The sequence below is a fragment of the Vicia villosa genome, unplaced genomic scaffold, assembly GCF_029867415.1.
Source record: "Vicia villosa cultivar HV-30 ecotype Madison, WI unplaced genomic scaffold, Vvil1.0 ctg.000077F_1_1, whole genome shotgun sequence".
NCBI lineage: Eukaryota > Viridiplantae > Streptophyta > Magnoliopsida > Fabales > Fabaceae > Vicia > Vicia villosa.
In genome coordinates, this window is record NW_026705001.1 from 705,796 (window position 1) to 732,256 (window position 26,461).

At 36.4% G+C, this 26,461-nt stretch overlaps 5 protein-coding genes across 5 annotated transcripts; 4 read left to right on the top strand and 1 right to left on the bottom strand.

Annotated features, from left to right (window-relative positions):
* Nucleotides 1-842: 842 nt before the first annotated feature.
* On the top strand, nucleotides 843-3,173 carry LOC131623655 (glutathione S-transferase T3-like). The gene is made up of 4 exons (XM_058894665.1): nucleotides 843-958; nucleotides 1,262-1,322; nucleotides 1,579-1,668; nucleotides 2,181-3,173. The coding sequence occupies exons 1-4, from the start codon at nucleotides 891-893 to the stop codon at nucleotides 3,054-3,056; spliced, it is 1,095 nt and encodes a 364-aa protein (XP_058750648.1). The 5' UTR covers nucleotides 843-890; the 3' UTR covers nucleotides 3,057-3,173.
* A 2,750-nt stretch (nucleotides 3,174-5,923) lies between these two features.
* Nucleotides 5,924-7,593, top strand: LOC131623698 (protein ENDOPLASMIC RETICULUM-ARRESTED PEN3-like). Its single transcript, XM_058894715.1, has one exon. It carries the CDS (start codon nucleotides 6,002-6,004, stop codon nucleotides 7,439-7,441), a length of 1,440 nt encoding a protein of 479 aa, XP_058750698.1. The 5' UTR covers nucleotides 5,924-6,001; the 3' UTR covers nucleotides 7,442-7,593.
* A 9,216-nt stretch (nucleotides 7,594-16,809) lies between these two features.
* On the top strand, nucleotides 16,810-17,289 carry LOC131623746 (uncharacterized). Its single transcript, XM_058894768.1, has one exon. The coding sequence runs from the start codon at nucleotides 16,810-16,812 to the stop codon at nucleotides 17,287-17,289; it is 480 nt and encodes a 159-aa protein (XP_058750751.1).
* Nucleotides 17,290-20,078: 2,789 nt separating this feature from the next.
* On the top strand, nucleotides 20,079-23,006 carry LOC131623656 (receptor-like kinase TMK4). The gene is made up of 2 exons (XM_058894666.1): nucleotides 20,079-21,514; nucleotides 21,595-23,006. Exons 1-2 carry the CDS (start codon nucleotides 20,119-20,121, stop codon nucleotides 22,806-22,808), a joined length of 2,610 nt encoding a protein of 869 aa, XP_058750649.1. The 5' UTR covers nucleotides 20,079-20,118; the 3' UTR covers nucleotides 22,809-23,006.
* A 754-nt stretch (nucleotides 23,007-23,760) lies between these two features.
* LOC131623699 (protein PHYTOCHROME KINASE SUBSTRATE 4) lies at nucleotides 23,761-25,764 on the bottom strand. Its single transcript, XM_058894716.1, has one exon. It carries the CDS (start codon nucleotides 25,592-25,594, stop codon nucleotides 23,972-23,974), a length of 1,623 nt encoding a protein of 540 aa, XP_058750699.1. The 5' UTR covers nucleotides 25,595-25,764; the 3' UTR covers nucleotides 23,761-23,971.
* Nucleotides 25,765-26,461: the final 697 nt, after the last annotated feature.

Below are 26,461 nucleotides of genomic sequence, written 5' to 3' on the forward strand. Positions count from 1 at the left end.
AATCTTTCTTGAATATATAGGGTACTATAAGAAATTCCCTAAGGGTCCGTTTGGTTTGAGAGAAATAAGAAAGAGAGAAATTGCTAAGAGAGAAGTTGAGGAGAAGATCTAAACTTCTCTTGTTTGGTTAATCAGAGAAGTAGGAGAGAGTGATTAAGTTGACACGGGGTCCACACGATTTCCAATCTCTCTAATATTGTGAAGAAAGCTGAGAAAGGGTGTTTAGTTTTTTATTATTCCAATTTTACCCTTTCCTTGTATTTGTTTGTATTTGTATGTATGCATCATCCATATATAAAAAGTTTGTTTGTATTTGTATGTATGCATCATCCATATATAAAAAGTTTGTTTGTGCTCGTGTTTTAAATAATAGTAGATAGCAGCCATATGTCTGGATAATTTCAAATGACGGTTTGTAAAACAGGGAGTAAGATATTTAACTCAATTTAATTAATATATAAGTTGAATTAAAATAATAATTAAAATAATTAAAATCTTTCTTAAATTATATAAATTAATATAGATAAATTAATTAACTAATAAAATTAATTGTTTATAAATTATAAAAATTAATGAGAATCATTTTTAATTTAAGGATATATTTGTACTTTTAAAAATATCAACACTTCTTTCTTTTCTATTTCTCTTATCTTTCTCTTATAACAAACAATACACCAAATCTACTTAATTTCTCACACATTTCTCTCTTCTCATATACTTTCTCACTTATTTCTCTCTTCTCACTTTCTTCTCCTAACCAAACAGACCGTAAAATAAAACTCAAAGAGTGGGGCCCAATTCGGTCTTGGAGGATCATCATACTCAAGTCAGCAGTATAAAACAGGACACCATTTTCTCACAGTAATCTGGTCTCATTTGTTCTTTGTCCCATGGCTTCAAACAAAGAAGCTGTTCTTGCTACTACTTCCTCTGTCTCTGAATCTTATCCTCCATCCATGTAAGCTTTTTTAATCCCATTCTCCTCTCCCAACTTGTTTCTCAAACCTCTGGGTTTTTTATCCTGCATTCTTCTCCCTTGAAATCTGTTATACTGTGATATCATCAATTGATTCGCAAAAACTCTTTAAACCTTACATTTTTATAATGTGATGATCTACCTGTGTATTTTATGTAGATATATGGTGCTGAATTGTTTTCCCCTTTTATCATGTTTGTGTTTATTTATTTTTAATTGATAATTTTTTAAAATCATAGTATTCACTATTCATAAATGTTTTCTCATGTATTCTGTGATGAACAGGTTTGATAGGAGGAGCATCAAAACGGAAAAATCTTCTACTATGTTTTATGAGAATCATGAGGTACTGTTTGAGTCTGATGATTTATGGAATTATCCCCCACTTAATAATGTTTGTTGAAACTTTATTGTTGTCCTATGAAATGTGGTTCTCTTTTGTTTTTCCAGTTTCAGTGAAAGTCCTGAATCTTTCACATTGTCTGTTAAACCTTCTGGTTTGTTAATTTTTCTTTACACAGTAAAGCCTATACTGGTCAAGCAAGCAAGCTATTTTATTGGATTTAGCAATTGATAATCCCTTCATCTTTTCTGTTTGACAGGTGCTCACCTTTAGGAATATGGCTCCTGAAGCACCTCCGGGGATTATGATCATTCCAAACGCTAGAGATGGGTTAACCGGTCTATCTAAGGTATTTGTCAATTACTTTTAGGCTCAGCAGTTATTTTTAATGTTGTCAATGGCGGAAGGCCAAAAATCCCCTATATAATAACGCCATTGCGGCCTATGATGGGCTAAAACGTTTTTAGTGTCGTGGTTATTCTGAATTGCTTTATAAATCGATTGCACGTAATTACTCATTCAAATCGTTTAGGGTGATACTAAATCTTAGATTGTGCTGTCTGATACCACATCTTTATTAGGACAGAGCCTAGTGCCTGAATACTATGAACTATTTTGGTATGAATATTAAATACTCTTCTTAGTTGTGTAAAATTTTCATCCATAACAATTCATTTTACAATTATCTGGTTTGGCATGTTTTTCAGTTTGACAGTTTGGCATGATATAGTTCTTCATTTTCTGGTGAATATAGTTTGATTTTCTCTAAACAAATTAGTAATCAATATGTTAGGGTGTCCGGGGAGCTCTGAAAGTGTCAATGGGTTAAACGTTCAGTAATTATTATGGTATTGTTTTCAGGCTCAAACCCCTCCGATTTCAAGCCAGTTTGGGTTGAATAATGTTATGCTTGGTGAAGAACAACTATCAACTAAAAAAAAGCCAAGAACAAAGTTCACCCCGGGAGAAGATAGAATTCTGATCCAAGCATGGCTAAATGTTCCCAGGATTGCGATTGTCGAGGCAAACAAAAGAGCAGATTCCTTTTGGTCAAGAATGAAAAATAATTATAATGAGTGTCGTGGCCGTTTCAAACCGAGGGGAGAGTCACAAATAAAATCGCGATGGCATAGGTTGAGTAACATAGTTAAAAATTTTGCAGGATGCTACAAAGCAGCCTTTGAGAAAAAGAAAAGTGGCAGCTCTGAGTCTGATATCATGGGAAATGCGTATACACTTTATTATCAAGACGAAGGCGAACACTTCAAGTTAGAGTTTGCGTGGCGATTGTTGAAAGATGAACCTAAATGGTTGAATGCATCATTTGAAGGAACTAGTAAACGAACAAAGGTTTCTGCTTCTGGAACATACTCGACAACTTCTAATCTCGAGACACCTTCAAGTTGTGAATACAATGCAGCTTCACCTACCGTGGTTTGTCCAACGGAGACAGAAGTTGAGAAAAGAAAGGGAAAGTCAAAATCGGAGGAAACATCTTCGGCTAATGTTGAGGTAATTGAAATGGAAAAGATTCCGAAGACAAAAGTTCTTGTCATGGCAGAAATGGCACGAATCCAAGATGAACAAAATAAGTTGAAGGAGAAAGAGTTGAATCTGAAGGAGAGAGAGTTTGAGCTAGAATTTCTCTTTAAGGATACGTCTGGGATGACAGCAAGACAACAACGAGATCATGAGATGTTGTGTAATGTGATTAGAAAAAAACATGGAATTATGTAATGTAATGCAATGTAAATGATGTTTTAGTCAAGGTAGTCATTGTTCAAAATGTTGTATTTTTCAAACTAGTCTTTATGTTGTCTTGTTAACACCTTAGAAGATTTTCCCACCTTTCAATCTTGTTCCATCTTCTTATCAAATTGTCTCAGCTTTAGGATAATCTTGTTTCTTGAATTCTTTCTTGCCAATTAACTGTTCTGAAATCTTCTGCAACTGGATAACCACGTAACTAGCATCAAAATGTCTGGTTTTGTTTGAATATTCGGCACATACTTGTTTTTGTTGTTTCCTCAACTCCGATACAATGGAGTCAGAATTTAATTTGTGGTTTCATATATCAGAGTTTTTTGTTGGTTGAATTAAATTTTACATTAGTTTTAGCTTGGATTTGAATTGAAATTTGTTAACTAGTTTGATGTTAGCTAATCATGATTTAATCTGTGTTTTTTGTATCCATATATTCCCACTTTTTTTCAAATCCTACTAAAACCCTTTGAAAAGTACATATTTTGTGTTTCTAATAGAAATCAAATAAAATCAATAGACTCCAGACACATCATTTTCCGTCTGAAAGCAAGGTTAATGTGACTATTAAACTTTCTTCATTGTATTTTATAGTGTCTTTGTTCCATTCACGCCGACACATCACTTTTCGTCTGAAAGCAAGGGTAACGTGACTATTAAACTATCTTCAGTATTAATTTATTTCAAATTGTAGAATTCAAACAAGCATCTAATGCACATCCAAATCGTACAATCCAAATATGTGACAAACACTATATTATCCTATTGGATTCTATAACCTCAGTTGGGTGTTTCTTAAGACAAAAATGTGTTTTTTTAATTTCTCATGGTAACCGCTGTTTCTATTCCGTAGTGAAATCAAGATAGATGAAATGTTGAACACGACCATCGTGTGAAATCAAGATAGATGAAATGTTGAACATGACCATAGAGGAGGTACTTGCAAAAGGTTAGAACTCTAACACTCAAGTTAGTGTTTGAATGAGGTGAAAGTTGCAATTGTATGTAAGAAGAATATATAGGTGTGACTCAGGACACACTTAAGAAGATACAGTTAAAATTGTTTCCAATTTGTCCAGCGTAGAGTGCGGGAAATGGTTGGATGTAATCAACAGTCGAGATGATGAGGGAGGAAACTATGTTTCTATGCGGTATCCAGAAGTGAAGACCCATATGTGTGTTAGTGAATATGATTTTTTTGCTAAATTAGGCCTTTGGCGAGCCCGAAACAATTTTCTCCAAGTCTTAGCTATTAACTTTGAAGCAAGGAAAGTTAAAGTAGAAATCCATGAGACCAACCTAAGAATAGGTGTCTTCGAGGTGTAGCTCGTCTGTTGAATGAATGCGCTAGGAAGAGATAACTTTGTTGTGGGCTTGTGGCGCTGAATGGAAGGTAGTTGGCATTTATAACATATATATTTTAATGCTTTTTGTGCAGACATAACATTGCTACGAAAGAGGTCTCCATGTGCACCCACACACGTAGGTTAGGGAGGCGACACACATACGTATACTCGAATGCATTCAAGTGCAATTATGGGTTTGAGAATTCATTTGAGTCATTGGATATATGGATGCAAAAGGGTCGACCCGCCCCGTTTTGACGCCCAATCAATAACCCGTCTTAAAAAAAGCGGGGCAGACCAATTAGAGGTGTAGGGTTGAAAATCTCACCTCCCCTTTTTGTGACGATTTTGGACGATTTTTTTCAAGTTGCCTTTTTGGATAAGGTACTTTATTTCTTTCTTCAATTGGTGACAACCGTCAAGAAGATGACCATTGACTTTGTGGTACTTGCACTACTTGTTGTGCTCGTTTCCCATGACCTCCCACTTTGGAGTAGAAGGAGACACGATGTCGTGACTTAGAGTGCCCTTGACAGATCTCGGTAAAATTGACTTAGACCACACTCTCACTTAACATTTAGTTGCCTTAATCATTATTTCACAATTGTGAGATGAGGCACCAACAGCAATAACATTAATAGTTAATTCATAGCGGGTATGTAGACCACTGTGGAGGAATGTGTGGCTACAACGAAGTCCTGCAAGACAAAGCCTTGCATCTTCAGCAACCGCTTATGAACACAATCCAACAGTGGGGGACGAGTTCTTGGATCCATAACCTCTCTCTAATAAAATTTGAGGCACTTCGATTCCATAGAACTTCAAGTCTTCGTCCCTAATAGCCTACGACAGAAAGAGCGGCCTACATAAATCCATCGTCTCCATCAACACTCAAATGGAAAAATTAGCATCGATGATTCTTTGAAATGCAAATTATGATTCAGCACTTTCAATGAGGTAGCTCCGAGGTGGTACATGAACCTCCCTAGACTTTTGGTCGACCCGCCCCGTTTTAACGCCCAATCAATAACCCGTCTTAAAAAAAGCGGGGCAGACCAATTAGAGGTGTAGGGTTGAAAATCTCACCTCCCCTTTTTGTGACGATTTTGGACGATTTTTTTCAAGTTGCCTTTTTGGATAAGGTACTTTATTTCTTTCTTCAATTGGTGACAAGAAGATGACCATTGACTTTGTGGTACTTGCAGTGCTAGTTTCCCATGACCTCCCACTTTGGAGTATAATCCACTTGTGGTAAATACAATTGTGGGAGCTCTGTTTGCGTTAGAGAGTGCTAAAAGGCTTTATGATTCTGAATCTATACAAGTGGATTATACCATATAACCATGTTGGTGTAATATTTGAGAAAAACATTTTAGTTGGAGAGATGATAGTTGAGAGAGAAACATTTTAATTTGGCGGATAAACATTTTAATAATAAACATAAAAAAAATACATATTTTTAATATAATCGGAAAAATCATTTGGCAAAATATGCATAACACATTAGGAGCAAGATAATAGGCACTGTTTGGTCAAAATAAGCAAGCAATAAGCAATATTTTTTGGATTACACTAATGGAGGAAGAGAGCACTTCGAACGCCACCGTAGAGTCCAATACCAGTGACCGCATCAAGCTTAACGTTGGCGGAAAGCTCTTCGAGACCACGCTTTCTACTATCCGCTCCGGCGGTCCAGACTCCCTCCTTTTCGCACTATCCAACCGCTTTTCCAACGACCCGAACCCGGTTTTCATAGACCGCGACCCAGAGATCTTCTCGGTTCTCCTCTCTCTCCTCCGCACCACCCACCTCCCTTCCACCGCCTTCCGCTTCTCCAAGCAAGAACTCGCCGACGAAGCCAACTTCTACGGCATTGACTCTCACCTCAAGGCCGCCACTTCTCCACCGCCCTTCTCCGGCATCGATGCTTCAATTGTCGGAACCGTCCGTCCTGCATCCGAAGGCTTCCCTTCCACTTTCACCGCCGCGGATAACGGCTCTGTCTGGATCGCTCACGGTGGTCAACTATCAAGCTACGACTGGAACCTAATCCACTCCGCAACGGTTCGCACTCACCTCGATGATATCAAATCGATTTGCAGAGTCTGGCCAGAGATCGCGGCTGTCGGAACTGCATCCGATGCCGGTTTACACTTTTACAACTTCTCCGGCAGTCGCCATGTAGGTTCAATTCATTGGAGCGATCCAACGGATCCGCGAATCTTCAAAGCGCGAGTCAACGCGATAACCGCATCGGAGAATTCCGTTTTCGCCTCATTCGATTGTTCTCACAGGGAGAATTGCATCCTCGAGGTTGATAAGGCTAAGATCCAGATCGTGTCGCAATTAGGTCGACAATCGGGGAACCAGGCGAAGCACATGGTTCCCATGAAATTGACGTGGATACAGTCCACCGGAGTTCTCGTAGGGAGCGCGGTCACTGGCGGAGCGTTTGGTTACTCCGGATACATCCGGTTGTGGGATCCTAAGTCCGGGGAGGTGGTTTGGGAAACACACGAACCAGGCGCGTCGGGTAGGAGCAGTAGGTTTGGGGATTCATTTTCTGCTATAGAGGTTGATGTTGAAAAGATGTTACTATTTAAGTTGTGCTCGAAGTCCGGGGATTTAGCTATGGCAGATATGCGTCGTTTGGGTGATGATCCTTGGATTTATTTGAAGGAGAAGAACCCTAGTTTATGGACAGATGGTGGTGATGGGAGTACTAGTAGTGTGGTACATTGTTACAAGGGACAAGTTTTTGTAGGGAGAGGTGGAGAGTTGGAGGTTTGGTCAAGGGTGCAAGAGGTGGTAGAATGTGAGAGTGAGAGGGAGAGGGAGAGTGACGGCGAGGGAGTTTATAGGAGGAATTTTGTCGATAAGAGAGAGGACTCGAGGAAAGGAGTGATCAAGAAGATTGAAGGTGGCGGGGATAGGTTGTTTATTAGCAGAGAAGATGTTGAAGGTATTGAAGTGTGGGAAAGTTCCCATTCTGCTGGAGCCATTTCTGTTTTGTGACCAATTGGGATAGGATTTTATAGGTAGGGTTGGGTTTCGTTACCTTGTTGTAAGATTCTTCTTCCTCCATAAAAACTATGTAGTTGGTTGATGTTCTGATTTTTTGTGAATAGCCATAATTTGATGCAATTTTATTGATTTCATTTTCTTTACTGCATTAGCACTAGTAGCTTGAATAAACCACAATGGATCTTAAATTACTTTGTTATGATGTTCAAGATCAATTAACCTTTTGGGTCAAGTGTATCATCAAAACTAACTATATTTTACTTCTCTGTTTATCTTAATACCAACTTTCTCATGTATATTGTAATCATATCTGACTTAAATGTTAGAGAAGTTTGATGATGGATATATAACCATTTTGATTGACACATGAGAAAATGAGAAGTCTGGTGGAAGCCTCAGATTGAACTCCCCTCGATTCAATGTTTTACTGACGATTTTTAGAATCTGAAGCACCATTTGTTCTGGGTCCAATAATCTCTAACTTCAGGTAACCCTCCATCACATATTTTATTAGTAGTAATTTCTCAATTGTTGATTGTCATTCCCACCCTTTCATGTATGGATTTTATCTTTCAAATATGTAACTATAAGTCATTTCTAATGATTTGTTGATCACCCTAGTCTGCAAGTAATAGATTGGAAATCTGCCTATCATGTTGATTAATTAGAATTTGCAATCCTGCTTTAGGTGGGATGGTAAGAGAAAGAAGTTTTCAGCTTCATGATTTACGATATCCCATGCTCTGTCAATTAGTTGATTGCTCATTTTTATCGTCTATTCTATGTATTTTTCATTTCCTATCACAGGAAATTGTTTAACTACATTTAGTGTATATATGAAACTTTTTTCTTCTTTTATTCTCATTAAAATTCAGAAGCTCTACATATGATACCATTGTGAAAGTGTTACGGAACTTATGGTTCTATGAAAGAACAAAATAGAGGAAAGATAATTATTCGGTACAGATTTATTGATAGTGGAAAGAAAAATACACAGGAAGCTACTCCCCTAAATACTGAAAATTCTCCAGTCAAACTAAACAACAAAAGATCCTCTCTAAGGTTCTATGAGTTGATGTCCCATTACTATTATTAGTAATATCATCTCTAGCAGAAAGTTTAGATGCTTATAAGTTATAATAATTGACCGATCGGAGTTGGTTTAGTGAATGCATGCTAGGACTGCAAGTTATTAAATGAAAGTGCAATCCTTGGTGGGGGAATACCTTAGTTCAATGACTTAGGAAAAGTAAATCTCTTAAGGTAGGTCCTTGCTGCTCTGTTGATTTTGAATAGTATAGCCTCGTATAGGAGGAAACTTGTGATTTCATCTAAAAACATTTCTATCAATTTGTTGGCCAGAATGCAGATAGAAGTCTTGATAAATACTGGTGAAATGTTTTGGCAATTGGGCATTCAGGTATAAATTTTGTGAGGCTTCTCAATTGTGTGCTGCTTAGGAATCAGAATCACCCTTCAAATAGAAGGCAAAGTTGCTGCCACATTACCCTCCCATGTACGGACCAGGTTTCAGTGACCACATTACCCTCCCATGTACGGACCAGGTTTCAGTGACTTTGCAATAGTGTAACTTTGGTAACTTTAGGCAAAATAAAATTCATCACATTAATATAATATATATTAGTTATTTATTTATGTAACATTTTAACTAAAGTTACAAAGTCATGGGTAACAGTAAAGTTACCCAAGCCATTCCCCCCATGTACATATAGATGAAACAAATTGAAAGGGAACTAGGTAGCATGCGGTCAACTTGATTTTTTATTCTGTTAGAGGAAATCAGATTGCACGGAGTCATTAAAATTTTATGACAAAAGGAAAACATGTTGACATGTTGTATCACTGAGGTAGTATCATTGATATCACGCACAAGTTTTACCAGTTTTGTTATAATCAAATCCCATACGTAGAATATAATTATTTCGAATTGTTTGTTCAACCTTGTAACCTAAATCATACTATAAATCCCAAACTTGGTAAAGAGGGTATTCAAGTTTTTGAGCTGTCCATATATTTCAATTTTAGGTACTGCTTGATCCAAATAACAGAAACATAAACATGAGAGTAGAACTGCACTAATAACGTTCCACTTCTCAAAATAACATTCCACTATACAAGAGTACTTTCTAGTGGCTAAACCAAAGCCCCCACCTTGAGAAGGGACCTGGATTGTCAGCATTTTAGTTTTCATGATTGCAAGTAAATCTGGATTGTTGGTGCAAGATTCAAAGACACACAACAAATTAAAAGTCATTTACTTCTTTTAATGGTTCAGTTTAATCATGCATTTATTTCTTTTAATGGTTTAGATTAGATTAACAATACAGTCACATTTAAAAGTGTTTGCAGAATTGCAGTGAATCCAAGAAGAAGTAGAATGGTTGGAGAAAGGACACGAGATGTAGAGTGCACCATTAAATATTTTGGACCTTTATAATATTATTTATTTTGAAATTTTGATATCCGGCCTTGCGACCGACTAATCCAAGAAGACCAATCCCACCGTCCACTAGCGGGGACTCCGTTTAAATCCAGAACAAAGCTCTGTATGGACCGGTCCAACACAAAAATTGTTAGCACCTAGCAAGATTCGAACTCAGGACCTCGAGAGGAGCACACTCTCAAGACCCAAGCCTCCACAAATGACCTTGATTAGATATTGATAAATTTCAAATAATTTTTTAAATTAAAATTATCAGTATATCATGTCTATTATAACGCTTGGAATAATCACGTCTAAGGGCATACACTACTTCTCATAATGCAAAGTCCAGAAAATTTGAGGCCACGTTTTGCCTTTTATTTGTTCCTTGTAAGACATGATTTCTGTTCCATTAGGGAACAGAATGTTCGGTGCAATGGTGATATGAGATATTGGATTGGTAAACAAATTTCTGATACGACGGAGAGGAGATTGACATGCATGGTTGGTATTCAAATGCTTATGTCAGTAAGAGAATGAGAAGTAATGTGAGAGCGATAAGAAATTTGAATATTTGAAATGACGCGCTTTACTCTTTCATATCAAGAGTAGTTGAAATCGTTCACGCATGATGCAACGTGCGGTGCAAACAACTGTTTGATTGGATCAGATGGTAGTTGATGCATTGAAGTGTGAGATCGCTGGTTTCTCACCAAACAAATGCTACATGTTATGCACGCCTTTAATTCGAGGTGTGCTATTGTGCTTTACGAACGACCCATAACATTTGCCCCTCAAGACCTTATTTCTACACTGTAGAATGAAGGCTGTGCCATGTTCACTTTTAGGCTGACTGCTAACATGAGTAAGTGATGGGACTTGATGGGACATCATTAGCATTGAGAACATGCGTACGATAAATGTTTTTCTCTTGATCAACGATGTTTCACAAGGAAGTACCAACACATGTCCTTATATCTGACGATGATGATACCCTCTCTGTCTTAGGATGCTAATGTACTTTGAACATTCCATGATAAAATCTCGACCGTTGGTGGGTTCACACTTCCTAATGTTGTGGATTACATAGTTTACTACAACAAAAATGTAAATAAGAAGTTCTTGGACAAGTGATATTCTCTTTTCTCGCTGCCCGTGGATTTAAGAAGCTCTTCTTCTTCGTTTGAGATTTATTCCATTGTTGTCAACTTCCTTGCACATGTATTCTTCTCTGACTATTTTTGTGCCCTTTCTTTCAGCGCGTGGATACCAAAGATTTATTTCTGTTAAGGTAACACCCATGTTTTACTTTCTCTTAATATTGTTTTCTTCATTAGGGTTTTTGGAGAAGAGGGCCATGGCCTTTTGGTCTGTCTGTTTTACAGTTTGATGAATCCCTTTGTCGTACACGTACTTTGATAATGATGCTTTAAGTCTATCTTCGGAAGATATTTGTATTTATTCTTTTTATGTGCTGACAAAATCTTTATAATGAAGGACTTTCAACCTTAAATTCGCAAGGTGAAAGGTGATAACTCATATGTGTTGGTGACTAAAAGACGTTGGATATTGCTTATGTCTTTGTTGCTTAGGACGGTCTAGACCGTGCCTTTGTGGAAGTGGAATCTTCTAAAGATTAGGGGGTGATTCTCCCTGAGAAACACAAGAGGATCTGCAATAAATTTGACGAGTTTGTTGTTCCCCTTCATGAATGCCGATTCTCTTTGATAGGATTCTTCCATCCCTTAAATAATTTTGAGGTTAGCGTGCTTAATCATTTATTTAACACCCTTTTAGAATTGCATTTGATGAACTGAGCTTACATCAATTTTTTAAGCATTGGTGCGAGTATAAGAATGTTGTTTTGATTGCGCCCCCTTCTTTCACCTCTTCAAAGCCCAACACAACTCTAGTAATTTGACACATGGTCAATGTCTAATATCCCTCAAACAATGTACTAAGATGTTTAATGTTTATTCGGAGAGCATGAAGCATCTCAAAGGCCGAGATTGTTTTGTTTCCCCACTCAATGATATAGCTCATGCCAACGTATGCATCATAGAGCCCAGGCCGCCTTATCAATGGTTGAATAGGTTCTCCAAATTATGATGTTGGAGTCACTTTTCAAAAAATTTTGAACCACCATAAAATGGACGACTAGTCTCAAGTGGAGATTGACTTGAAGAGGCAATTAGTATCCTTCTTCGAGGGTCTGGGCTACATTGACAGTGTTGTCCCCTCTAATGTGGCGTTGAAGAAATAAATAAGCGTCACATAGAGACACACTTGCTAGTAGATGCTGGCACGAAGGAGGCCTGAAAGATCATCTTTGGTGAGTGACACAGGGACTATCGCCCTTGAGATTGTTTTGGTGACTCTTTTCTAACATGTCTATTTTGACTTGCAGATAAGATAAACTATTAAGAAATAATGCAAAGATGAAAAGGACTCTAGTAATTTCTTCTTTGGGGGATGCTACCAACGTTCTAGCTACTAAGGGGTGTTCAGACTATGGTGTCCTCAATTGAGATGGTTACTCTATGTTTGCCTAATCCAATGCGAGGGGAGGTTTGTGATTCTTTCGATCAGATTATAGTGGAAAATGCTCCACACTCATTGCCGACCGTAGCTATAGGGAGTTTGTCCACCGACGTTGGACGCTTGAGCAAGACTTGGGGGTACATGGTTTTACGGGAGGGTCTACGACGACTCTAGTGGCCCCGCCCCTTGCTCCTTGTTCGCCTTGGTCCAAAAACGCTCAGGGAGATTCGAGCTTCTATTTCTAAAAAAGACTACACTAAAGACACATTGGATCAAACTTCCGGTGTGTTGAAGATTTCAATATGAAAAATGATGTATCAATTAGACATTTTACATTTAAATTTTTTTGTTTCCAAATCTAGAAATGTATTTCTAATGCATCCAATATCATAAGTTAATGCTACAATTATTATTCTAGATGCGTAACTACGACGTTACATTTTTGATATCAAAGTAGGTCGGTTCATGGGCTCAAGAAATTATTTTAGTGTAACTCTCAAGAAGAAATTCTTGGAGAGAGAAGTAGGTCAAACCTCTATAAATTTCAGTGCGATCCCTCTTTCCGTATGTCTTTTATTTTTGTTAATTTATTTTTTCCCATCTCTAATTCCTTCTTTCTATTTTTCTGCTGCTTTATATCTGGACTAAAATAATTTTTTTAAAGATTTTTTTTTTTAAATTAAGCACAATTTCTACACTTCACAATTCACCCGCTCTTGTGTTTGGAGTCACTTGTTCAACTAGTGGCATCATAGCCTACATTTCATTCAAGACAAAATGCCCCAGGAGAAAGGAAATGACTTTAAATGATAAACTTAACAAATCCCATCCTTTAATGGAGACTGATATGCTTTGTGGTAAGAGAAGATGAGAATCTTCATAGAAGAGATAGATTTTGAAATGTGGAAGACTATGAAAAAGGCTCATTTGTTCCCACACATGAAGTCAATGCCGTTGTGGTAAAATAAAAGGAAGATGATTGGACCAAAGTGGAAAGAGAGAAAATGCAGTGCAGTCTGAAAGATAAAATTATTATCACTACCGTCCTCGGTCTTGATGAGTTTTTACGTGTTTCACACTATGTGACTACTAAAGAAATCTGGGTCACCCTCCAAATTACCCATAAAGGTACTACTGAGGTTAATAGGGAAAGGATGGACCCATTGACTAATGAATATGAACTATTCATAATGAAGCTTGAAGAAAATATTTATGATATGCAAAAACGCTTTATCCTTATATTTAATCGCATGAGAACCTTTGGAAAAGTTTTTCACTAACCTCTCCAGTCTCCTCAATGACATAAAAATTGTCATTGATGTCGTTACTACCATTATTTCATAACTCACAAATATTTCAACCTCATCATCTTCTTCAATGACACCTTCAATGTCATTGACATTAGACTAACATCCTAATTGACTTTAATATATTCTTCTTTGTGTTATCAACACTTTCATTTTTATTGATTTCTTCAGAAACATCTCTACTAACATCCTTTCCAACATCTTGATTTTCCTCCCTATTGTCACTAACATCATTAATGACATGTACACCATATTCTTGACTACCTTCAACATTTACATTCTCATTGTCGACCACATCTATATCTTTACTAACAATCTAAGTAAGAACCCCATTGAACACGAGTAAACCAAATATATTGACATTTGACATCATTTCATCAAGGAATTCATAGAAGAAAATAAAATCGTTCTTGAGTATGTTCGAAAAGACAAACAATTAGCTGACATTTTCATAAAAGCTCTTGATGTTACTCAATTTAAAAATTTTAGTCCAGCTTTAGAAATATGTGTTTGACTTATATCATTTAAAGTGCATGTGGCTGGAAATTTATTCGGGTGTTATGGAAATCTTATAAGCCCATTTGCATCAATAAAATGTCTCTTATTTCCTTCATCTCAACAAAAAAAAGTTTTATTTTATTAATATTAAAGAAATGAAGTTTTTGTTCTTTCATTTTTAGGCTTTAACTCTCTCACTAACCTTTCATCTCCCTCTGACATTGTGAATCTCTCTGACACCATGTTTGGAACTAGGAAAGATAACAATACTTTAGGTAAGGACAAGAAGACTATAAAGAAAAAAATTCCCAAAAAAGGATGAAAGGTTTTACGAATGTCCATGGTGTTCTCATGAAAGGCATCACGATTGGAGAAAAAGCTGATGATAAGTTCAAAGGTATTTCTCCTATATTCAAGCCAAAGGAGTTCAATCATAGGAAGTTAAAGAAAGTTATTTATCACACTCCCCTCTCCACGTCTGACCTAACCAGTGATAATTCTGTTTCTCGTAAGAACATTAAAGTTGTCAAGGATCCTGAAAAGATTCTCTCAGTTGAGAGATCTCATTATGAAGTTCCACTTAACATTTCTTTTCTCATTATGTTGCTTTCTAATATTTACCAGGGTAATTCTTCTAATCCTATGATCCCTAGTAACGTTACGAATGCTAGCAATGTGGATCAAGATGTAATTGAGCAAATAGAGGTAAAAAATAATGTAAATGATGGAATGGATTACCTAATTCAAACCATTGACACTATTAATGAATGTGATAATCCACCTAGTGATAATTCTATAGACATAATCCTAAATGTTGAAACTGGTCTTAGCGAACTCATGCATGATACCTCCACTATTGTTGATCCTAAAGTTTATGAAAATGTCAACAAAGATGCTAGTAAAGATGTTACTGATGATGATAGTAAAAATATAGACGTGATTGGCAATGAGCATGTAAATGGTGAAGTTAGTCAAGAATACAATATAGATGTCATGAATGATGTTAATGATAATGTGGAGGAAAATCAAGATGTTGATAAGAATGTTAGTAGTGGCGTCTGTAAAGAAATCATTAAAAATGACATTGTTGATAACAACGAAGATGAAGATATTAAAGTTAGTCAGGATGTTAGTATTGATGTCAATGACATTGAAGGTGTCATTGAAGAGAATGATGATGCTGAAAAAGTTGTGAGTGAAGATGTCCAAAATAATGTTAGTAATGATGTAGATATCATTAAGGAGATTGAAGAGGTTAGTGAAGATATGGGTGATTATGTTGATGATATTGTTCATGAAGTATATGATGTGAGGATATCATCTAGAAACACTAAGAAGGTGACTAAAGAGCCTAAAGAACTATTGGTGACGAAGAGGTAGGTCTGCACTGGCGAAGTGAGAAATGTTAGCATTTACTATTAGTATACATATGCTTTAATATTTTGTAGGATGGAGTCCAATTCATGTTTATAAAATTAACTAAATTTAAAAATGTTAATATGATATCTCAACTACATAGTTAAAAAGCAACAAACCAATTTCAAAATACTTTAAAAACTAAGGATTTATACATGATATGTTGTAAAGTAATGTACTAAAGGGTAGAGTAGGGCAATAGTTTGGTTTGTACATGATGTTTAACTATTTTGTTTGGAATGACAACAATAAATAGGTTTGCATAGCTCCTACAACATTAAATACTAAGGATTCGTTCCAATAAGTGAAGAAGGTGCAAGAGAAAAAACTAAGAGAGAAGTAGAAAAGAGACATGACATTTCTCCAGTTTGGTATAGGATATAATTAGTGAAGAGAGAATAAAAGCGTGGGGACCCACATATTTTCAACTTCTCTTCCTAATTCAAATAAAGGAGAAGATAAAAGAGATATTCCATTTGTATCTCCACATCCAAACTTTTTTACCACCACAGTCTTAACAGATGTGTTGGACTTATATCACAATGTGAAAAGAAAATTATAAGGAAATTTCTTTATGCACCCATATAGGGTGGAAAACACCTATAATATTTCTAAAATACTATTTGGATATGCATATCCGAAGGCACCCTATTCACGTTTTTACTAATTTCGAAAATGCATATCTGAAATGACCCATATCAATTATTTCAGAGATGCATATCCGAAACCACCCTTTATCCATTTAAACGTTGGATGTAAAAGGTTAGATGTTTTTTCATAAATGCATATCCGAAAAAACCTTCATATGCCTTTTTCCCTCTTTCATAGTTTCATTCATTTTCTTCCAAACAAAACACAAACCCTCTCTAAAACCTCAACCAATTTCAATCATTTTTTCTTCTCCAAACAAAGTTTCATGTGGTTCATCATATCAAGGAGAGCATAGAAAGCTACAATTTGAGGTAAAGTTTTCTCATTCAGTCTCTCATTTTACTGCATTGGTTCTGATTTGTTGAAGAAAAAACAACGTTAGTTTGGAAATGTACTTCAGAAATCCACCAAACATATTTTGGAAATGCATTTCTGAAATAAGGTCTGTTATAGAATTCAAAAAATAATCTTGACAGAATGTTTATTTTGTGCATATGTTAGGTATGACGCATCCCGATAACATTGCCCGAGATGAGTTAGAGGTTCTAGAAGAGGTCAAAGTAGATGCTAAGTCTAAAGAGACGATTAACGATGTTAAAATGATTGTCCTTGCGGTGGATGTTCAACCACAATTTACAAATGAAATGACTTTCACTTGTTATGAACATTTGCTACAGTTAGTCCGAAATGAAGCAAGTAAACTTGGATTTGGCGTTGTGATAGCAAGGTCCGACAATGGCACTAGTAGAAGGAAAGCATTTGTTGTGATGAAATGCGAGAGGGGTGGGAAGTATGTTCTAAAAAATCAGAAGTTAAAACATGATGACACGGAATCGAGAAAGTGTGTATGTCCGTTTAAGTTGCGTGTATCTTGTAGAGCTGATGGTTTGTGGCATTTTAGGATCGTCTGCGGACTTCATAATCACGCATTGGAGACCAAGCTACACAACCATCCAATTATATGTCAGCTAAATCGCGAATAGAAGGATTCTATTTCAACAGTGGTTACTCGATGCCGCTTCAATTTAGATTCTCGCGCGACACGCTGTTCACAGAGTTAATTTCGACACTGAACTCTCTCTTGCATTATCCAAAAAATCAGAAGGTGGTCAAGCTTCGGTACCGTTCACCTCCACTGGACGCCGAAGGAAACGTCAAGTTCACCCCATTTGAGCTCAATAACGACGACGATTTAAAGGTTATGTGGACAACTTTTGAACGATATTCTTCGAAGGGTCCGTTCGAGTTGGATGCGAAACATCAAAGATCGGGAGAAGACATTATCAAAATTTTGTGTTGTCCTCAACTACCCCGTGTTTAACATTATGTAATTTTAATTTGTTGCTTTGTTTTTCTGTTTTGCATCAGACATTATTTGATATATGCATCTCCGAATACTTTTTTTCTTATAAAAATGGGGTTATTTCGAAAGTGCACATCCAAAATCACCTTTTTTTTAAAGAAAAAGATGCCTTCGAATATGTACTTTCGAAATATAGGAGTATTTTAGGAATTTCACCATGAATTTATAAAAAGGTATATAGATGTAAAAAGAAATTGCCAAAGTATAAACACCGATGAATGTATTCCAATAATCTTAACGTTTTTCATTACAATTTTCAACTCAATTTTAAAATAGAAAATTAATTAATTAACTAGCCTTTTACAATATTAAAATTGTAAAATATTTTTTGTTTAATATATTCTATTAAAAATAAATAGTAGAGTTATTTAATTGAATTTAAAAGAATTAAATTAATTAAAAATGTCATTATTTATAAGGACATTAGAATATTTTTTCAAATATACAACACTTATATCTTCTCTATTTCTTTTTATTTTCCCCTTAAACCTTCATTATCCCAAATTCTCTCTCTCTCTCTCTCTCTCTCTCTCTCTCTCTCTCTCTCTCTCTCATATCTAAGAAACATTGATCGGAGATAAATCCTCGAGTATCAATACACCCTGCTCAATCAACATCAGGAAAACCCGTAATAGGTATAGATGAGTCACGAGGAAAGAAGAGGCCTTGGGCAAGACTTTGTTTCAGGTATCGAAGGACTCTTGTGGCAGCTTTGATGTAAGTGATGAATGGTTTGTTGAGAAATTGACTTAGTTGTTGTGTGACGAAAGTAATGTCATACCTCGTTGAGATTAAGTAGAGGAGGCGCCCAGTTAATCTTCTACAACTTGAATTATCCATGTGAGGTAAATTGTTATCATTGAATAGTTTGATTGATGGGTCTGCAGGTGTGTTGTCAGGTTTGGAACCAATTAATCTTGAGTCAGATAAGAGGTTAAGACAATACTTTTCTTGTCAAAAAGAAATGTCTTTCTTGGAATGAGCTACTTCTAATCCAAGAAAGTATTTGAGTTAGCCAAGGTTTTTTATCTGGAACTGATGGTGTAGGACTGATTTGATCTTGTCAAATTCATTCAAAGAATTACCAACAACGTTGATGTCATTAACATAAACTAGAAGTACAGTGAGTGATTTAATGTATTTCTTAATGAATAATGAGTGGTCTTCATAAGTTTGAATGAACTCATTATGAATGAGAGTGAAAGTTAGCTTTTCATACCACTTTTTATTTGCTTGCTTGAGTCCATACAAAGATTTTTTGAGTTGGTAAACTTGGTTTGGTTTTGCAATTTTTATGCCAGGAAGGATAATCACGTATACATCTTCTTGAAACTCACCATGAAGGAATGCATTTTTGACATCTAACTGATGTATGTGCCAATTTATGTGACACTTCAAAAAGGTATCTGATACGTGTCGTACATGTGTCGTACGCGTGTCAGTGTCCAATATGTGTCCGGTGCGGGTACACGTCTTCTGATTGGCGTGTCAGAGTTTCATACCAAATAAGTAAAATATGAGAAAAAAATTAATTCTCACACACACACACACGCACGCACGCACGCACGCACGCACGCACGCACGCACGCACGCACGCACGCACGCACGCACGCACGCACGCACGCACGCACGCACGCACGCACGCACGCACGCACGCACGCACGCACGCACGCACGCACGCACGCACGCACGCACGCACGCACGCACGCACGCACGCACGCACGCACGCACGCACGCACGCACGCACGCACGCACGCACGCACGCACGCACGCACGCACGCACGCACGCACACACACACACACACAGATATATATATAGGGATAAGATCAAATGACACCAAGGTGTCAAAGTTTAACTTGACACCAAAATCTCAACCGTTAGAAGAATTGATCAAATGGTGATACTAAATGAAATAAAATAATAGTAAAAATATATATAGCATATTTTTCTCCTAAAAAATAGGCTATTTAGTATCACCGTTTGATCAATTCTTTTAACGGTTGAGATTTGGTGTCAAATTAAACTTTGACACCTTGGTGTGATTTGATCCTATCCCATATATATATATATATATATATATATATATATATATATATATATATATATATATATATATATATATATATATATATATATATATATATATATATGAGGTAGATTGGTCATTAATGTGTCTTGTTTATATATATATTTTTTGGATTGAGACAAAAAGCTTATAACATGGTTGGCCAAGTAATGTATACACACTGAAATATGAATATATATTTGGCCACGCCTATGTTGAGAGGCAATATTTTAACACAGTGGCTCACCTTCGTTGACTGCAGTTCAATCGAGATTAACGCGGATGCAATTTTATATAAAATTTTAGTAATTGAATCTTGATGTCTGTTAGTACATTGATTCAACTCAACACTGGTGTTATTTTTGACTCTTAATAAGAAACTCATGCATCATAACTCAACCATGAATACATTACGTTATCTTTTGTTATCCATCCTCTTATTCATCATTCCTGTTGTTGTTGTTGCCATTGCTAATGCAGATGAAGGTGATGATTACATGTCTCAACTTTTGAAAGCTCTCACCCCAACTCCAACAGGTTGGTCTAACAAAACTCACTTTTGCAAATGGAACGGCGTTGTTTGCATGTCAGGTCGAGTTAGTGCCATCACACTCCCATCATCCAACCTCACTGGAACACTCCCTCCCGATCTCGACTCTCTTATTGATCTCACCCACATCGATCTCCACAACAACTCACTCACAGGTCCTTTCCCTAATTTGTTTGGTCTCTCCCTTCTCCAAACTGCATCCTTTGGTCACAATAAGTTCACCTCCATTCCAGAGGATTGCTTTCGCGGGCTACCACATCTAAGAACGCTAAACCTCAGTAATAACTTGAATCTCGTACCATGGTTATTCCCTAAGAATTTAAGAGATTCATCATTGATGCAAACCCTCGATCTCGAAGCTACAAATATCCTAGCAACCTTGCCATCAGAAATGTTCGATTGGTTTCCAAGTCTGCATACTGTTTTTCTTTCTCACAACAACATGACTGGAACACTCCCGGTGTCTCTTGGGAAATCTGCCGTAAGGTATTTACGGTTCAACAACCAAGGAGGGAAGATGGACCGGTTCTCAGGTTCCATTGATGTGATATCATCAATGAAGTTCTTGTCTCAAGCATGGCTTCACAACAACGCCTTCACCGGTCCAATTCCTAACTTGTCTAGTTCCAAATATTTGTTTGATTTGCAACTTCACTCAAATATCTTAACTGGTTTGGTTATACCTTCTTTGTTCCCTCTCTCTACCTTGAAAAATATCTCAATAGATGATAATTTGCTTCAGGGACCGGTGCCTGTGTTTCCTAAGAATATTAAAGCAACTTGGGAAGATAACAACTTTTGCGTTGGACCATGTGATCCACGGGTCACGATTTTGCTTCAAATTTTTGAAGCTTTTGGATATCCTGCTTATCTTTCAAGTGAAGTAAACCATGCTTGTTCAGAGGGATCATTGTTTATGTGTCAAAGTGGAAAAATTGTGACCATTGATTTGAGGAATCAGAGTTTAACAGGAACTATCTCTATGGCATTTTCCAATTTAACAAGTTTAGTGAACTTGAATCTTGGTGGCAATAATTTGACAGGTTCAATACCACATAGTCTTGCAACTTTGACTCAACTCCGACTTCTTGATGTTTCTGATAATAATCTATCTGGACGAGTTCCCGAATTTTCATCCAAGGTGAAGTTAATTACAAGAGGCAATACTTTGCTTGGACGAGGTGGAGGCACATCTAAAACAGCAGGGTTTAGACCTCTTTGGATTGCAGGTATATATGTTTATCCATTATAAAAAATAATTTTACTTTTGTGACAACACAATAAAATCATTATTGTTTATGGCATGCAGGGGCATCAATGTTTAGTGTTGGAATTGTAATATTTATTGTGATTATTTGTAAACGTAAGAGGTATTCCATTACAGTAAAGAGGTTGATCTTCAGAAGTACAAGGAAATCTATAGACTACAATGTGGAGGATTTTATACAAACTTATAACTTGTCGGTACCAATTAAGCAATATAGATACGCAGAAGTGAAAAGAATGACAAATTCTTTCAGAGATCAATTAGGTCGAGGAGGATATGGTATTGTGTACAAAGCAAGTTTACCTGATGGTCGTCAAGTGGCAGTGAAAATGATAAACGAGTCAAAGGGAAATGGAGAAGAATTCATAAACGAAGTTGCTAGCATTAGTCGAACTTCACATGTGAACATTGTCTCACTAGTGGGTTTTTGTTATGAGAATAAAAGAGCACTCATATATGAATTCATGCCCAATGGTTCACTAGACAAGTATATCTTCAAAAATGGATTTCCGGATGCTATTTGTAATTTGGATTGGAAAACATTGTACCAAATTGCAGTAGGAATCGCTCGAGGGCTAGACTACTTGCATCAAGGATGTATTTCAAGAATTTTGCATCTTGATATCAAACCTCAGAATATTCTTTTGGATGAAGATTTTTGTCCAAAAATTTCTGATTTTGGACTAGCTCAAATTTGTCGAAGGAATGATAGTATTGTGTCCATACTTGGCACACGGGGAACTATAGGATATATAGCTCCTGAAGTATTTAGTCGAACATTTGGTGCAATTTCTCACAAGTCTGATGTATATAGTTATGGTATGTTGATTCTAGAAATTATTGGTGGAAGAAAAAATTATGACACTGGTGGATCGTGTACTTCTGAAATGTACTTTGCAGATTGGATTTATAAGGATCTTGAGTTAAGCCATAACCTTGTGAACGGTTTAGCATACTCAGAGGAAGAAAGGGATTTGATAAGAAAGATTACTATGATTAGTCTATGGTGCATTCAAACAAATCCATCAGATAGACCATCGATGAATAGAGTAATAGAAATGCTACAAGGACCACTTGAGTCGATAGCATATCCTCCAAAACCATTCTTATATTCTCCTGAAATGCTATCATTACAAACTTCGTATGAGTATTCCAATAATTTGATAGGGGAAAATTCAACAGCCTTACTGAAGAATGGTTCCACAAAATCAAATAACTTCTGCAAAGACACAAGTGAAAATATTAGTGTAATGTAAATTATCTTGATAGTATTGCTTGAATAGACCTTTCCATATCCTTTATATTGTGTTGTGACTATTGGATTTTTTTTCCCCGGTTAGAATCTATGTATATGTAAAGCAATTCACACATTACTTTCTCATAAGTTTTCAATTCTATATTTTCCTCGCGTATATCAGTCATACGTATTATTTGTGCTTCTACTACCGGTTACGATTATTATATATTAGTTTTTTTTAATTTATTTTAATATTTTGTCCATATACTTTAGACATAGTCAAAGCACATTATTAAGACATAATAATTTGAATTTATGACCATATTTTGTGTCAATAGCTTCACTAAACAAAGAGGATGAAGATTGTGAAACTATGGACCGAAAAAATTGTGCACATAAGAATAGAGTCAATTGAACACGTTAAAAAAAAAGAAATAGTAACTCGGATATAGATATCCATGTATTCTAAAATAGGTGAATTATTCATGCACTATTCGCATAAGTATCTGAATGATGAAACATTTTCTATAGGCCACAATTTTATGATCAGTAGGCTAATTTCTTCTACAAATATTACTAGTAAATTTTTTACGCATAAAATCAATCAAGTTATTTTATATACTTTATCTTCTTAACTTTATTATATTTTAATGCATTTTTTTGTTACACCTTAACCTTATACTTAAGGTTCTATGACTAGTTAAGGAGCTCACAATTGAACTGCACAGTTCTTCCTCAGAGCAATCATTTGAAGAAAAAAATTATTGTGTGCTCAAATGGTAGATTTTTGAGAATCGTTTGAATCGGGATAACTCCTTTAGGGATAAATTAGGGTGCAAAGAATAATTTATATTTAATCGACAATGGAAAAGATACTATGTTATGTGTCTTTTCATCCTAAGCCAAACTTGTTTTAGCTAATAGTACTAATTAATTTGGTATCTGGTTATAGAAGGGAAAAAACGTAAATATAATATACAAGTAGCTCAACGTGGCTACATGATGTGTTACCAGTTACAAATCCATGAAACAAAAAACGAGCACAGTATACATAGAAGAAAGAATAACAAAGCAAGAAAACCAATATTTGAGCCTAAGAATTTGAAGAAACAAACAAAGAAACATAAAAACAGAGTTCCCGTACCGTGCATTAAGTAATGCAACATTGTAAGGGTGCATGAATTATGTCGCAAAAGAAAAAGAGGTAACACGAGGTGTGTTGTTGTTGCTGTTGTTGTTTCGGTGAGATAAAGAAGACCTAGCAAGTGGTGGTTTATTCACACCCCCTGCCCTACTATTTACACTTCCATTTACGTTTTTCCATGCTGACGTGGCCCCTCTTTGTCCCTCACATTTTATTGGCTGTGGCCCCACACTAACCGCTTTCTCACACCGACAGCTCACTAACAAACCACCGTTCCCTCCCTTTCTCTTCCAATGCTCCGCTGTCACGCCGCCGCCGGTGCCACTACTACTACCTCCACTACCAACGCCACCGCTGTAGATACTTTCGTCGTATCCATCAGCCGTTGTCACGCTCCACTCAATACTCGCCTCGCTCGGCTCGTAACACTCCGTCATTGCTGTTGTCACCGATCCTTCGTCAAACGAGTCTCTACTGTTTCTCCGGTAAGCTGCAGCAGCGTATGAAGATTGTGTCGCGGTTGAGAAACTCTCGATCTCGAACAAATCGGAACTCGCATCACTCGCCGCGTCGCCGTCGTCAACGATGATTCGCGACATAGGTGGCGGGAAGGGGAAATTTAGGGATTTCATATCCACTTTTAGTTCGTCCGGTGGTTGGAAAACCTCTAGTGATTCTCGAGGAGGATCTTCCAAAACGACACCGTTACTGAGTTTTGCTGTTGTTGAAGTTGAATTAGGGTTTAACACTGGGAATGTAAACCCTTCGGTGTAAGGTACTCTTACGGTTGTCACCACTGGTTGGAATCTTTGAGATTTAGTTACAAGATTCGGTGTTTGTGTTTGATCCATGTTATTGTTAACCCAATTGTTGATTGGTGGTGGTGGTGGTGATGGCGGAACTGGTGAAGGGATTTTGATACTGTTTTTGGGTAATGCTGTTGACTTTTTTTCTTTGACTTGAACTGATTTTTTGCCTGTGCAAGGACATTTTCTCCTTAAAAGCCAAATCGGTTTGGAAAGTGATGTTCTAAACGTGTTGTTGTTGTTGTTAGGGATTGGATTTGAAGGGTTTTTTATGTTAACTGAAATAGCACCTGCTGGTTGAGATAACAAACCTTGTTGACTATTCCAACTAGCTTCTGATGAAGCTGTTGGTGTTGCCGTATGGAAGGAACGCGCTCTATAGTTTCTGATGTTTGAATAACTATCTACCGTGGAAGAAGCAGAGGAGTATCTTCTGTTATCTGGTATAACAATGTGCTCTGTTTCATTGTTTAGGTTAACCACCACAGGTGAGACTCTACTATTGTTGTTATTGTTGTTGTTGTTATTGCTGTTGTTGCTGCTGATTGTGACTTTTTGGATGTTCTCATTGTTGGTCAATTCGTTGAAATATTTGTGTGCATCGAATATGCTGAGCTCAGATGTGGGATCTTCGAGTGTGCGAGTGTTTGGCTTTTGGGGGTTGAGATATGATGAGAAAGATGCTGCTCTATCTCTTAAGATTGGTGATTTTGGAGGCAGGCTGCATTCAAAGGTTTTCATTGCTGTTGTTGTTCTTTCCATATCTGTTTTCATACACCCTTTTTGTGCTTCTGCTAGTGAAGATGAAATTGAAATGAATTTGAGAAAACTACTCGGTTGTGATGTTGGTTGCATATGATATTCCTTTTGCTATCATATATATGTGTTTCAGGTTTGTGTACATATCACCAATTATAAGCTGTTAACCAAACATGTCATATTCTCCTTACCCTACCTTATTTCCTTACTCTTCAATGAAACAAATTCCCAGCCTATGATTTGCCTCACACACTTAATGTATTATTATAAGCATACAACAAAAGTCCGAATTTTTTTAAATCGAAGATATATCCTAACTATATTATGATATCTATGTGAAAAAGAGTGATTGAATAACCAATTATCTATATATATTTGATACTTCATTATTTGGTTGCCTCATGACCATCTGTGAGTAGCTATCTCTATCTAGAAATTCAATGATTGAAACCAATTTAAGTTCCTTTTAATTTTAAGATTAAGATAATAGTATTATAGTTTTAATTGGCACATGATTCTCCATGTTTATAATTTGTGAAGTTCCTACCAAGTAGGTTTTACTCGATTCAAAACATGTTATTTTTGAATTAGAGATTTTATGAAGTTCCTATCAAGTAGGTTTTACTCAATTCAAAACATGTTATTTTTGAATTAGAGATATACATGATAAATCTTGATAATACCTTTGGGATTCCAAGTTGTGTTACATATCAGATAAGAGATTTACTTAATTGTGTAATTCAATGCCATAGCTCATTCCATTTAGATAGATCCTAAAGCTATTTTATTTTTAATTTTTTGGACTGAAAAAAAAGCTCTGATCTATCTAAATGAAATGAACTATTTTATTTGAACAAGTTATTAATAATTCTATATTGATTTAGGGACATACAATTTTTGACACCTGTGATTGCTATTATTACTCAAGGTCATATGCATATCAAATCCTATCCTATTATATTT